The sequence below is a fragment of the Pongo abelii genome, chromosome 8, assembly GCF_028885655.2.
Source record: "Pongo abelii isolate AG06213 chromosome 8, NHGRI_mPonAbe1-v2.0_pri, whole genome shotgun sequence".
NCBI classification, from domain to species: Eukaryota; Metazoa; Chordata; class Mammalia; order Primates; family Hominidae; genus Pongo; species Pongo abelii.
In genome coordinates, this window is record NC_071993.2 from 78,300,719 (window position 1) to 78,315,870 (window position 15,152).

Here is a 15,152-nt window from a genome sequence, read left to right on the forward strand (position 1 = left end):
CAAGAGTTCCTCATGAAATAACTATATTCTTTCAGTAGTTGTCCTAATCCGTCTGCAAAACTAGAGGGATAATTTGTCCGGTGGTTTTTCTGAGTTGAGTGGGGAAGTTTTTACTATAAACATTTAGGATTTTAAAAATCAAAGGATTTGGGAGAGGCCAGAATAAAAGATCACAATAGCACAGGCAGGGATTTGTTGATTCAGTGAGGAAAAAAGACAAGCCAGTTTTCACACTTTGAGGCATGAATGGAATTTCAACATCCTCCCTACACTGCTGGTTGATAGATGATACCAACCTGAAAAAAAATCAAAAGGAGATGAAATAAATACAAAGAAGTGTATAAGACAAGATTACAGAGTTAAAAGGAAGAAAGGATAATGCAAGTTTTAGGTAAGACCAAAGTTATTGGTGAAATCCTGAATGACAGGAAGTCCTTGGGACCTGCCTCCGTGAATGACTTTGTGATGGTGCAGAATCCTTGGGACAAACCCAATATTTTCATGTTTGAGCGATGGCATTACCAAGGATTCTCAACAGTACTCCTATTATCTCCCCATTTAGAAAAACTGACTTATTTCTGTGGTAGGATTGGAAACCCATTATAATAATTAACCCATCAACATAATTAACAAAACCTCCTGGAGTCCAGGAGGTTTTGTTAATTATTAAAAGACAGATTTTAACTTGCAATCTGTCTGTGGAGTAATTTAATAAATGTGCTATTCTATTCAAAGACTAGTATTTTTTTTAAGTTGTATACAGATTCAGAAGCTCCAAATGTCCTCCAAAATACATTTGAGTGCTTCATGAAATCCTTTTTCATGTTTGTAAAACATTTGTCATTCCTGCCACATGCACACATTTTACATTTCTGGCTTCAAAAAGTAAAAAGACTTAAAGATGTGTAGTTGCCAAGTATTATTGCCTTTCACATTACATATTTTTTGCTGTTACCTTTTCAAGGATTTCAGGCTTGGCATATAATAGAGCTAATTAAATTCTTTTCCCAGGAAGCAGCCAGCTAGACCACCGCCCCAGGCACATAACCTGAGCTTACTCCTTTCCTCTGCTCATTTATTTGGTGTGTGAGAAGAGACTCCTCGAACAGCAAAAGTAGACGACTCAGGCCAGGCAGCTGCTGATGAATTTTAGTAACTACAGAGCCAAATGTTTGAGTCTCAGTCCTGACAGCACACATCACAGAGGGGTGAGAGAGTGGAGGCACATCTTCCTGTATGAGTTGGCGGTGGATGACAATCTGCCAAACTAAAATAATGGAAGAGACATTGGTTGTATACAAAGGAATCAACTGGCTCGGCGCGGTGGCTTATGTCTGTTACCCCAGCACTTTGGGAGGCTGAGGCGGGTGGATCACCTGAGGTCAGGAGTTCGAGACCAGCCTGGCCAACATGATGAAACCCCATCTCTACTAAAAATAGAAAAATTAGCTGGGTGTGGTGGTGGGCACCTATAATCCCAGCTACTCAGGAGGCTGAGGTAGGAGAATTGCTGGAGCCTGGGAGGCAGAGGTTGCAGTGAGCCAAGATCACGCCATTGCACCCCAGCCTGGGCGACAACAGGGAGACTCTGTCTCAAAAAAAAAAAAAAAAAAAAAAAAAAAATCAACTTAGCTTAGTTCCAAGGTATTTTGTAAGATTCTAGGAATACCATTTCATTTTTCCTTGAGATTGCTTGTGTACCCAAACCAGAAAATATAACAAAAACAGAATCATGTGAAAAAATGTTTTTTTCTTAATCTCATTAATGCCTCTTTACCATTAAGCAATTTTGTCAGTCTTCATAGCAAAAAAGGAAATAATATTTAATAAAAATCAACTATTTGGCAGTTACTCTACTAGTTTATTTACATGTATTACCTTTTCTTTAATAGACATGCTTTTTTTTTTCTTTTTAATAGTGGAAAAAAAAACTAGGGCAAAAATGGTTAAATGATTTTTCCAAGTTACCAAATGGCAGACCTGAAATTTAAACTCAATTTCATTTGATTATAGAGCCCCAATTTTATTTTAAAATACTGCAGGATAAAATAAGAGTTCTGTGTTAAGAAAAAGAGACCCTTTTAGGTGCAATTATTTGGGAAATAATTATTTGATGCAATTATTTGGGAAAGAAAGAGAGTAGTATATATGCGTGTCTATACCTACATGCATGTATGATATTTATCTTGAACTATTCCCTGAGGAGAATTTTCAATTGTTGTTCATATAAAATTATTTATAGATTTTATTGCAGATAATCCTGACTTACAGAAGGAGCTCAGGATTATCTCCTGGAAATAGAAAAATCCATTACAAAGAAAAGAGTGACCATGTGGCCTTGGGATATTATGTGGATTGGGGCCCTGAAGAATTTATATGATGTCACTGAAAGCCAAGAGGAAGAAATTAATTTCTCTATGATATCATCTTAGAAGATAGATTGTGGATCAATAGATAAGTGAACAAAAATGGATGTATTGATTGAGGTAGATAATTATATATAGTTAGATAAAATGATTAACTCATTAATTTCTGAGGTAAAAGCAAAGTGATATTCTTTAGCTTCTATAACATTAAATCTCTTTAAATTCTTAATTGCATTCTGGAATGATAGCTCTTTTTTCTTTTTTTTTTTTCCCTACAGCTGGACAGTGTCACATCCCTGATCCAAGCAGCCAAAAACTTAATGAATGCTGTAGTGCAAACAGTGAAAATGTCTTACATTGCCTCAACCAAGATCATCCGAATCCAGAGTCCTGCTGGGCCCCGGCACCCAGTTGTGATGTGGAGAATGAAGGCTCCTGCAAAAAAACCCTTGATTAAAAGAGAGAAGCCAGAGGAAACGTGTGCAGCTGTCAGACGAGGCTCAGCAAAGAAAAAAATCCATCCATTGCAAGTCATGAGTGAATTTAGAGGAAGACAAATCTACTGAAACCACTATTCTACATATAGTGCCTAAATGACAAAATCCTGGCTAACCACACTGCTTTATTTTACACTTAAGAAGTTCTGTAATTTCACTAAGTTTTGGTGTTTTAACTCACAAATAACATAAAATATTGGGCGCTAGATCAACAAAAGAAATATATATTTGGGATCATGTCACTGTCATTTCTGTATGGTCAACACCTAATAGTTAATGCATATCTGCTTGTTGAATGAATGAAATTATCACGTCTCATTCAGCCTTTCCCATCATAGAGATGATCTACTATTCGTTACCAAATAAACACAGGAGATGCCAGAGAGTCCTGTTTATCTGTAATACTTCAAGTACACTTATCAACCTTATCTTGAATTAAAACACTAACATGAGCGCCGAACTTGGTTTTTTAATAGAAAAAAAAGAATTTTATAAAATATTTTCCCATTTAATCTCCATGCTTTCTTTATCTGATCTAACCTGGCACCTAACCTGGCAGAAATGTATGATTCCTGCCATAGCAAAAAAACAACCTTTTAATCTCTAGATAGCTGTACTCATTGTCAACTTATTAGGCTAACATCCATTATAAACTAATCAAATTTGAGTAGTCAGGCTACTTGCTGGATTTTGAAGGTCAACCTTGGTTATTAATGAAAGGCTTTCTTAACATTATAAAGGTTACAATGAGTTCTGATGCCACATATGCACCTTTTGGGTTTCCAGTGTGTTAGAGAGTTCCGTACTTTTGAGTGTTAGGCCTATCCGAATACATATGTGAAAGAAGAGTTATCACCCAATGGGAAAATGAGACACCAGACTGTATCCCAAAGTGAGTTATATTAATAATAACAGAAGTGTAAGTTCTGTATGACCCTATTTTTACAAACATAAAAATACATTTTTATCAGCTTGCAATTGTAATTAAAAGGAAAATGCCAGTTTGAAAAACCTTCTGATGTTGAGTAAAATATAACTGCTTGAATTGTACCATTGAACTATGAAGCAAAGTTAATGGCAATGAAGCTGGAGTGATTTTAATAATGTTCTTTTAAATAAAAGTCACTGGGGTCATTTTATAACTCCAGTCACTGTGTTCATTCCTAGTTGAGTTCATAATGGACTTCATAATAGTCTCAGAGTCTAGTGTACCTCTCTGTATCATTCTCTCTGTCTTTTTCTATCCCCTGATGACCTGCCTCTCTCTGTCTTTCACAAAATGTCCTTAACAGAAACTCTTTGGAGGCTATAAGTTTTGTTTTCATTTTTTCTCATTCATAGAGTTCTGATTCACAGACTTTAAAAAACATTTTCTATTCTACATTATCATAATAGTATTATATTGTAACTTTTTACTTGTAAAACATTGCCACTGATGAGAGTTGTTTCAGCAACGATGTAACCTTAGATTGATGAGAAAAAAATTTACACATACAATGCCAGTTGATATTAGGAGAACCAGTTTGGGTAAAAGGATGCATGAAACATATGAGAGCATAAAGATTGACAGTACGATATGTGTGGAATCTTAAGCATAATGGTATGGGAAAAGAAGGATCTATTTTATAGGTCATTATTATGCAGGAAATGTTAAATTTCTTGTAATGAATTATTTCAATCTTCTAAGTAGCTGGATTGCCTGAGCTCAGTGTAAAACTTCCTAGGAGGTGAAGGCAATAAACTCCTCCCTGTTTTGCACCATAGACTGGCCTACAATAACTATTCTGAACAGAATGCACTGCCCAGAAGAAAAGGCAGTGAAGAAAGGAATTAGGGAATTCAGACGACTCTGTTTTTCAGAATTATCTAGATGATTGAGGCAAATAGAGATTTTCTTTTATTGAAATACTGCCATCATTTTCTGCTCTAAGTGTAGATGTTGCAAGGGTGACACCTGTGGTACATCCTTCTTCCAGATAGAAGTATAAATTTATAATTTAGTGGGGAGGGGAATTTTCTTTTAATCACCAAACTACCAGCTGTATAGAACATTTTTTTGAAATCACCAAACTAGCAGCTGTATATCTTAGCTCCTAAAGCCACATTCACAAGGATCATAAGGGTCTCATTTAGAAAATCTAATGTCCACTTGACCCAACATCATCTTTCCACATGTTGGAGTTTAGAACATGCAGTATTGGACACCAAAAGAACAGAAATAACTTGAAATTATACAATTACCAAATAACCTCCATCTCTTTGATAAAAATGACTTTTTACCCAAAGTGAGATGTGAACAATGTCTCCTCTTTAACCCAGGCAGATTTTCAGCTTAGCTCAAAGCAAACTATAATTAAATAAAACAATAAGAATTTTAACTCAATGAATATCCTAGGAGTTAATCTGCTGTAGTAATCAATGGTGACATAAAAACAAGATGCATACAGCTGAAAAATGCATCTGTCTGTCCACCTGAGTGAATTCCTGTAGTAGGCAGCATTTCAAGATTTAGTTTGTTTCAAACCTGCTGATAAAACAAATGCTTACATGCAAGAAAAACTAGCAGCAAGATATGAATAAATCTCTCCATTATGTAGTTAAAAACTAATCAGCATGACACATTTATATTTAGGTATTTCTTCTGCAGAGGAATGCCAGAAATTTCTTAATGAGAGTGATAATTTGGTGATCCACCTATGTACCTTTTGATGTCTCATCACAGAGATTAGTGCTTCCTCTGATAATACGTTTGCTTGATCCTGCTAATAAGAACTCACCTTTCTCTTTAATGAAATCAATTTGTGTTAATTTACATAGGGAAAAACATTCCTTGAGAGGGAGGAGAGGGTGTTTACCACCCACAGGAGCAGTTCCATCCCTGGTTACCCACCAGTATCCCTGCCAAATGTTAGACTGGAATTAGAATGAAAATTTAAAAAAATATATGAAATAATCCACTAAAGGGCCTTCTAATTAGAGAAATTTGAAGATTTTTATCAAATATAAAAAGTGAGAAATAGAAATCGTTCCCTTTAATTTATGACAAATTAAAATTATTAGAGTAAAATGTTTCTAAGTCAGTTTCTGGATAGTTCTTGAATGAGTCAAGAAAAAACTCAAACACTAAATTTCTAAGCTAATTTGTTCATTGTTCCTTTCAGTTTATTATTTATTATATGAGTGCAAATCACAAATGTATTAGAAAAAACAATATGGTCTTCACATTCACAAGTGTGCCTTCTGGCCTTTGAAATCTTTTAACATAAGATCAATATAACATATGTGTTCCCCATAAAAATCTCTTATGTACGGGGAATAAGGGCCTCCATAGCTACACAGAGACACCCATTCTTGCAGTCTGGCATTCTTAACACCTTTAGCTTCAAAGGCAGTCGGTTTCAATTTCAAGCTAAAATTGTGAATATACAATTAAGTGCGCAACTTGGGCCTTCAGACCAAATAATTAATGCTCCTCAAATTAAATAATGAGTGGCTGAAAAGCCTAATGTGTAACAACAGAGTAAGTGACTTCAACGGCTTCCTGAACCTTCACTTTGAGGGTGTTCTCATCTCACCCACCTCTGGGCTAGGTATCCTCTGTTAATTGCTAACAATTTCCTACCAAAATAGTGCAATCGGGACTGCCCATCACAGCAAATTACTCCAATCAATGCCCTTTTCTCTTCTTCTGTGAACCAAAAATATCTCTCTCCTGTCTCTCATCTCTATCCCAGGTATAAATTGACTAATAAATTTTACAGAGTTTTAGTCAAAATTATGAATTTTAATTTCCAGCAACATTATTCCTTTAGTCTTTCTATTCCCCAAAACATTCTTAAATTTTGGTATCAAATGTTCATTTCTGTCCTAGAGATTGTGGTTCCCATGGCTACAGATTTCTGTATAGTGGCAGTATGAGTGGAATAAGATCTGAGACTTTTCCTGGTGATATCCACTGTTCTCTTGTGAACTCATTGCAGAATAGACAGCCTCTTTCACTTTCATTGTAAGTAGTTCTTTAGGTTGGCAAAGCAGGCACCAGAATCTGAATTTGAATGACATCTGTACTTTCTTTTGTTGGCCTATTTTTTTGCCAAGACAGCCTGCCTATTGTATATTTAGCAATCATTTTTTCTGTTTGTAAGGTCAGAAATATTTTAGTTAAAAAGAACATAATTTTATATTACTTTAATAATTCTTTTTAAGTAAAGTAGGAAAATTTCTGCCACCTGAGATGTTACTGTTTTTATTTATATGAAAATTCCATTTTTTTCTTTATGACTCTTTTCCCATACCATTATGATATTTTCAGTGTTAGTATTTTCCATTTTACCACTAAACAAATAAGCCAGGACTAATAACAATAGCAGTTTGAGAGTTTTTATTTTGGCATTTTGGTTTTAATTAGGAAAGAAAACATGGATGCTATTAAAACTAGTTGTAGTTAAAAATGTTTTGAATGAAGCTGCTAACACTATCTTAGACATCTTAAAGAGAAAGAGAAGAAGTAAAATTTTAAATACCTTTTTGGCATTTTTAACCAATTCATATGAACAAAAACATATATTCTATTAAAGCAAAATAAAGAATACTTTAAATCACTAGTCATCTTGCATGTGAATATTTTCCCCCTAACAGACAAGATAGAATCCATTTCTGGACACTGTAAAAGAAACTAATGTTAATTGAGAGAACTGTCTCCAAATGGAACTCAATCTGACCAGAATCCCATCTGCAGGCAATAGATGGGCTGTGGGGCCGACCTTAAGTTTCATTCTGAGATGAGATGCTTCATGGCTGCTGGCTGCATTACGGCATCTAGCAGTCCCCACTGGTTTGTGGGAACAAAACACATGGATTGATATTCAATATGAGTTTGGTAAGTTGGAGAAAAATGGAGACAATATGGAGTAGTCTAAAGGGACAACAAATAAGAAGGTGCCAGAGGTAGAGATGGGTCTGAGAGGCGTAGTTGCAGAAGCATTTAGCTTTCATAGATGAGGGGAGAGTTTTTTGGTTCTATGAAGATTAGGCAGCCCTCCTGAGGAAAATATTAAGGACAGAATGAGACACTTGTTTTGGTGGTTTGGTGAAGTCGTGTGGAAGGCAAAAGGATGAACTACACATATTTTGAGCATGATTTAGTAATATTGTTTGCAAGTTGAGAAACAGAAATTCAGCCATTCTCCTGACTGATGATAGGTGAAATTCTTCCCAATATTAGAGCCAATCTGGGTAACCATACATTTATATATTTAACAGCTATTTGTTAAACAACTGTGATGTTCCAGGCACTGTTCTAGGTTCTTAGGATACACCATATAACAAAACAAATAGTGATCCTTGCCCTCACGTGCCAGCTCTGTGTTAAACGCTACCTATTATCTTATTCAATCCTCCAAATAACCCTATAGGATATACATCATTCCATAGACAAGGAAGCTGAGAGTTAAACAGGATAAGAATCTTGCTCAAAGTCTCACTGGCTTTAAAATATTAATATATATTTTACATCATTCAAGACAGATATATAATTAGCTGAATATTCTCACCTCTATTAACTGAATGAAGAGTGTCAGTTACATGGGAAGTAAGTTTTTTATGTGATCTGAAATAAGAGGACAACCTTTGCCAAATTACTTTTATTACCATGGAGAAGAAATTTTCAATGAAAATGGCTGTTTCAGCCCATCTTCAGTATTGGTTGGTTAATACCATTTGTTGACACCAATCCTTTCCTCTTCTACTGCTAAGGTGTGACTGTGTTTAAAATTATAGATTGCAGCAGAGTGTTGGCCAAGGATTATTGTAGTAGGATAAAGTTTCCCTGTGTTTGAGATTTACCCAAACTGTAGCAAATACATCTTTCCTTCTTTATGGAGGTCACATGTGTGCATAGTATGTCCTGAATACAGGTAAACTTTGTCTTTTAAAATTACATGGCCTTTTTTAGAGTCAACTGAAGGCTAGACTCTTCTTGCCCATGTTGCTGGATAGGCTTTCAAATCTCAGGCCTTGGAGAATTAAATGACTTTCTGATATTTCTTATGGTGGAGCCACATAAGAAATACACACATTCCTAGTTTGAGCAATGGGATGTGTATATTGGGGATCTTCACTTTTATGTATCTCGTAGTCATGATGGTGCCTATTCCCAACTGTAGGAAAGGAAAGCCCTCAAGAAAAAAATTGTCTTTCAAAGAGGCTCAGATTTCTAACAATTATGTCAAAATATTTCTTCAATTAAGAACATCTACAAAAGCTACTTAATATTAGCAGAGTAGTTCCTGTGTTTTCATTTCAAATGAAATATTTCCAGTTCCAAAGTTTATTTCCTTGGCATTTTCAAGAAGGATGGTTATTTTTAGTTCTGGTTATCTGGTGTTGGAGGTCTGTGACACTTCTTTAAACATTTAAAGCCCCCTTTGAATAGTTGTATCAATTGTTCAAAAGCGTGTAGATATCTTATTTTTCTATTCTGACAGCCCATTTCTGCAGACTCAGGCCAACCTTAGGTATGTCACATCAGTTTCCCATCTGTGTAAATTACCTGAACCTCTCTGCGGTATTCACTGAGAGTTGAGCTTCTACTAGGGGATTTCCTTGACCTGGACTTTTAACACCAGATTTGTAGTGGAGTGTTCATTAGTAAAGCAAAGGAGTAAGTCAGAGATGCTAGCCTCTGCTCTCAGTTAAATAGAACTTTCCTCCTTCCTGAATATTTAAACATAAAATTAATTTTAAACTACTATAAAAATCACATTCCATTGCTTGCCAAATCTTATACCATTATAATGCTGTATTTTTACATATTAGTATACATTGTGTCCATAGGGATATAAATATGAGAATTTCAGCAACTGTCTTGCAGGGTTAAGATGTGCTATTTGTTGATTTTGTAAATTTTTCTCATGTGGTACAGTCCCTCCAAAGACAATTTCCTTAGACCTAAATGATAGCATAATAGTTTTCCCTCCATATCCGTGACTAACAAGTCCCTGAAAACAGAAGTAGACATATGTTATGCCCAATTTAGTACCTAATAATTGAGGCTTAAAACAAAATTTTATTGGGCAAGTTGGGTGATTAAATAGGAATTAAAACTTCCAGAGAAAGATTTCCAGATGCCCCTGTTTTCCATTTTGATTATGGCTCTAGTTTCATAGCAACTTGGGGAAAAAAAATCTTTTACTTTATGCACTATTACAAGCAACAACTTTGACAGCTTAAATGTAGTGACCTCTCTGAAGGTAATATGCACATTATAATTTAGGATGAAAGCAGATTTAAACTAAGACTTTCTGAGATGAAATAAAAGTAACCAATTCATAATAGTCATGTTTATCGCAGCAATATCTTGGGAATTTAAGTTTAGTGGTGTTTGAGGTGTTTCTGACCATTTTGCTTGTTCATTTCACCCTGCTCTGCAGAGACAGAATGTGATTGAATGAACTGCCCATTATATTAATGACCAGTTCAAAGCAGTTTTGTGCTTTGGCTATAGATAAAATTTGGCAAAAACACCGTAGGCCTTTCTGGTCCATGTTTATCCTTAAAGTATTTTTGCCAATCAATAAAAATAAAATATTTATCCAGAAATAGAAAAAGCTCTTTCCTATGACATTGACATAGAAGCCCAAATATTCCTTGTTTGAGACCCTGCATGTGTTTTGTGTTTGAATCAATGATTTTTTTAAATTGTGCTCTTAATTGCATTATTTCACATATGTAACACTGGGTTTGTTTTCGTTATATAGTATTATTTTACTTTATTCTAATTTCAACTCATGTCACTCTGTAGCTCATTAAGAATTTGTTCAACTGAAAATTAAAACGTGTGTTGAAGCAATACAAATGAAAAGATTAGCTATGCATTTTATGTTGATATTTGGTGGTGGATTTCTTGGATAGGTTGAAAAAAATGGAGATTAATAAATTGCTGAGTAGTCCAACCATGTGTTTCTAAGTGTCACCTTCACTCTCATTCTCTTTCGGTTTTATATATTATAATTCAGGAAGGCACTTTTCCAAACTACTGCATGCACACAAGTAACCTGAAGCATATCTGATAGAATTAAATTCGTAGTCTAAATGAGCATTTTTGGTCTAATACAGGCACTAGTCTTGGGCATTAGACATGCCTTTAATTGTTCTATCTGTGTAGCTCAAGAGTTGTTCTTTAGCTTAGGACTTTATGAAAATGATCAATAACTTTTCTGAGAATGTCTGAACACATACTCCCTAGTGGTCATGGAATACCATTGGTTCTACCATTCTCTTTTATCTAAAAATTGGTGGATTTTTAACATCCATCTTGGCCTCCTCATTTTTAGGCTGATGATAATCCTTTCTCAGTATGAATCCCATGGGGTTAGCCTCTGGATCCTCTTCCAGGGGTCACACAGGCTGTTGCTATCTACTCTAGAACATCAATCACATCATTTTCTCCCTTCAGGGCCCTTACTACTTCAGAACACCTACTGCTAAGTCTCAGTCTGCAAGTTCCCAAAATGCAGTCTCTAAGTATTGTCTTTGTCACTTGATTCTTCTGAAAGACCATGTTTCCCCTGATTCAGTTCTGCCAGACACCATCTGACTCTGCTAATGGAAATGCCAGTGTGGTGTTGCCTTTCTGCCTCATTCTGTCCTGGGCCCCAGGAGCTCATAATTGCTCTGGCAGCAGTATTCTATCTGCCTTGATCAGTTTGTCATGCTTGCTCTGGGGGTGGAAGTGGAACTAAAAGCACTCTTGGCAAGAAGAGTCTGTTCCTGCCTGGAGGCTGAGCTGATGCCCTGACATTTCCTGGGCAGGACCATTAAACATTCCATCCAGGAGCAGTAACTCAGAGATGTAACTTCCAGTAACTGCATGTCCATCCTGTGGCCTCTGGGGGAAAAGCTCCTGTCCCTGATCAAGTAACCCTGACTTCCTGCTTTGTCTGAATTTCCTAGTTTTAGAAAGAAGAAGTTTCCTCGGTGTGTAGGCCAGAAAAGGGAGTTGTCAGGAAGAGAAAGGGAGTGTCAAACCCAAGGGAGCTCACAGAAGAGGGGTTTAGGTACAGTGGATCACACACAGGCTTTTACAACATTGTCATTTGTCCCTGAGGCTCAGGGAGGTAGCCTGGAGGCAGGGATCTGCTACTCTGAGCTTCACAAAGAGGTGAAATGCTCTCCTTCCTGCCACATTCTTGCCTTCTCACTGTCCCTTTAGTTGTTGATAGTGACAGAATGTTAGGTGTGCAGATCAAATCTGCATGTTTCCTTTCTAACATCAGAAAAGACAGTTTTCTAGCAGTGGGTGGAGTACTATCAGACTAAACTGAAAGGACCAAAAGTGGGCTATCCTCCTGAATGCGGACCTGAACACCTCCCTTGGGAGTCTGTCATCTGCAGGAATTGATTTGGAGAAGGCAGGGGCAGAGAACTAACTATGCTTTTGTTCTGCTTTGGAGGAAGCCTGTGCAGTGATGCTGGGAATCCACAGCCGGATCCTGGAATGGCTCCTTTCCAATAAGTGCTCATAGCATCTCCCACCCACTAGGTTAATCAATTATGTCGCAGTCACTCTGAGGCTAGGTTTGGAAGACTCTAATGCTGTACCAGGTCCCAACGCCAGAGAAATGTTTGAGCCCCTTAACTCCATTATATTCTGAAATCCTGGGAGAGTTATATCATGTATACTTTTGTATCTCCAACAACCGGCACAGTGAATGGCATGGCACATGGGAGGAACCCAACTGATGGTTTTGAAAGGAATGAACAAAACCATGAATTAGTTTATTTCAAATGAATGAATGCAGAACCCTACTGCTCTGTAACCTGGGCCATCTGCTGAACTATGCAAACCAAAATTCTGAGAGCTTTGGTAATTTCCATGTTTACAGAAACAAAACCAATGTCAGGGAAATAATTTGAAAACTCCTCATTCCTCCTGCCACTCTTTCTAAACACTGCCACTGCCTTAGGTAAATGAAAGTTACTGATAAGGAAAAGCCACCGGGTGTTTCTCACTCATTCGTTTATTCAACAGCCAAAAATATGTCTTGAGGGACTGTTATACGCGAAAGCGTTATGGATGATAGAAAGAAGCGTGAATGTTTTGGAATCAAGATGTGGGCTCCTCAGGTTAATTAAGCTAATTAGCAGCACTAGGGAAATAAAAACTCTGCTCATGGGAATCTTACCATGGTAGAGGAAAGCAAAGCAAGTTTCTAGGGGGGAAATTGTTGAGGTTCTAATAGGGGGGTGGTTATGGCTTAGCAGTTTACAGAACGATAACATTCCACAAGTAAGGTATGTGTCAAGGCATAGAAATAAGAATGAGTTTGTCACGTGCAGGGTCAACTGGCCAGCATGGAGGGCACTGAATGGTACTGATATTATAAGAGTTCAGAAAGGCAAAAGTGGGGTAAATCACAAATTCAATGTCAGGCTGAAGTGTTAAGGCTTTCATTTGTAGTTGGGGACAACATCAAAGTCTTCTAGCAAGCAAGTTCTCAAATACAAGCAAAGTTATAAGATGACTAATTAGGTAGTAAAATGCAGGATTGGTAAGTTATTTAGAGTGAGAGAAGGGACTAGGAAAAATCAGTTGCACTAGTTCTGTATGAGCTAAACAAATGCCTGGGTGAAATTATAGGGATCGTGATAAAAAGAAACACTGTCAAACCAGAAAGCATCAAACAAACTGACAGTAATAATTGTCAGCCGCAGCAATGAATTCTGTGAAAGATATTGTTTCCAGTGTACTTGATCACATTAAAGAGAACCAGCTGTCTAAAAGCATAATCATATATGCTCTAATAGATGATGAAAGTTGAAGGCAAATCGTATTTATCAAGCATTTACTAAGTGCCCAGCATTGTGCCAAACATGTACCTGCACTATTACATTGACTCTTCACTGAAGCTTAGTGGTTACTTCGTCCTCCTCCCACTGTGCAGATGAGGAGATGAAGACCAGTTTAAGTAATTTGACCATGCACACCCCGCCAGTGAGAGGCAGATTTGTGATTTGAAACAAAGAAGCCTGAATTTGGTCTCTAATATAAACTATTCTGCAGACTGGAATCATTTTTATTTTTCACCATCTGCTCATATAGAAGCCTTTGCATCAAAGATCTGAACAGTTTTTGTTTCATCTGTGTTCCATCTGAATGAACCCACAGCTGGAGACATCCTAAAAATGGTAGCAGGAGAGTTACCACAAGAGACTTTCCCAAACCATCCCAAGATGAGGCTCATTGGGATTCCAAAGAAAGAAACGCTAAATACCAGGGTGATCAGTCCAAACAGTTTATTAAAGGAACTTACATACAGAGTACCACAGTAGTCCTTGAAACAAATAGTGAGAAAAGAGATCTAGATATGTCTGCAAAGAAAAGGTTAGGTTATGGAGCACATATGGGGATTTAAGGAATTTGGTTGAGGGCTGGGGCTAGTTTTAATGTGTTTAGCAACATGTTGGATCTTTTAGTGTTTCAAGCAACAATTAAATAAGCTTATCAGTGCCTGGAAATGTTCAGGGTCCCAGCTTGGGTTCAAGCATGAAAGAAAATGCATACAGTTGGGCCAGACACAAAGCAGTCAAGGCACTCTGTGTTTCTTCTTCAGTACAAAGAAAAAAAGTAAGGGCAACTTGGGGGACCCTACAGACTTTCAAATGACTAAGGACAAATAGGCCCATGTCTGTTAGTTTAAACATTAACTTATTTTCTTAGTCTGATCAACTCTAGCTCGACTGACAATCTGAACAGTCAGCTCACAAGAGGTATAGTAGCAGCACTTCTCCTTCTAAGTTACTCGTCCCAATTTTTAAGTATTCAAAGGAATGTATGTGAAAACAAGAGATATCCATAACACCCAGTGCTTTTTCAAATTTTCCTTTCATGTATACCTGACCACAAAGTAAGGAGCTCAGAAAATATGAGACACTGTAACTGAAGAGCAATCATAAGTCTTAGATTTTATGTTAAACTTTAGATACATTTTGCAATCTACTATGGGATATATCCTTGTTTATTTTAGTATAGTACAGCTTATTTTATTTTAAAGGCAATTTCACATTTTTCTGCCAAATAATGATGGTCAAGTGGGTCGCACCATGTTTAAGATAAACACCAGATGTGCTTTGCCTGAAATCTGCTTGGACGGCTGTACCTGATTTGAGAAATGCTAAAACAGGCCAGATGTGTGACTACTGTGGGTTGGCAAGATGACACCATGGCTGACAGCATGCGCTTTGGCGCGACCCCACCTGGTTTGCTCCATCGTTATTAGCATCAGCTTTC

General features: G+C 36.9%; 1 protein-coding gene across 1 annotated transcript in view; it reads left to right on the top strand.

The window, feature by feature from the left end:
- The window catches only part of CTNNA3 (catenin alpha 3), a 1,821,585-nt gene extending 1,810,821 nt beyond the window's left edge, over positions 1-10,764 (top strand). Inside the window, exon 18 of the mRNA XM_054522537.2 lies at positions 2,645-10,764. Within this exon, the coding sequence (XP_054378512.1) occupies positions 2,645-2,932 (288 nt within the window). The 3' untranslated portion in view covers positions 2,933-10,764. The remainder of the gene's footprint in view (positions 1-2,644) is intronic.
- The last annotated feature ends 4,388 nt before the right edge of the window (positions 10,765-15,152 follow it).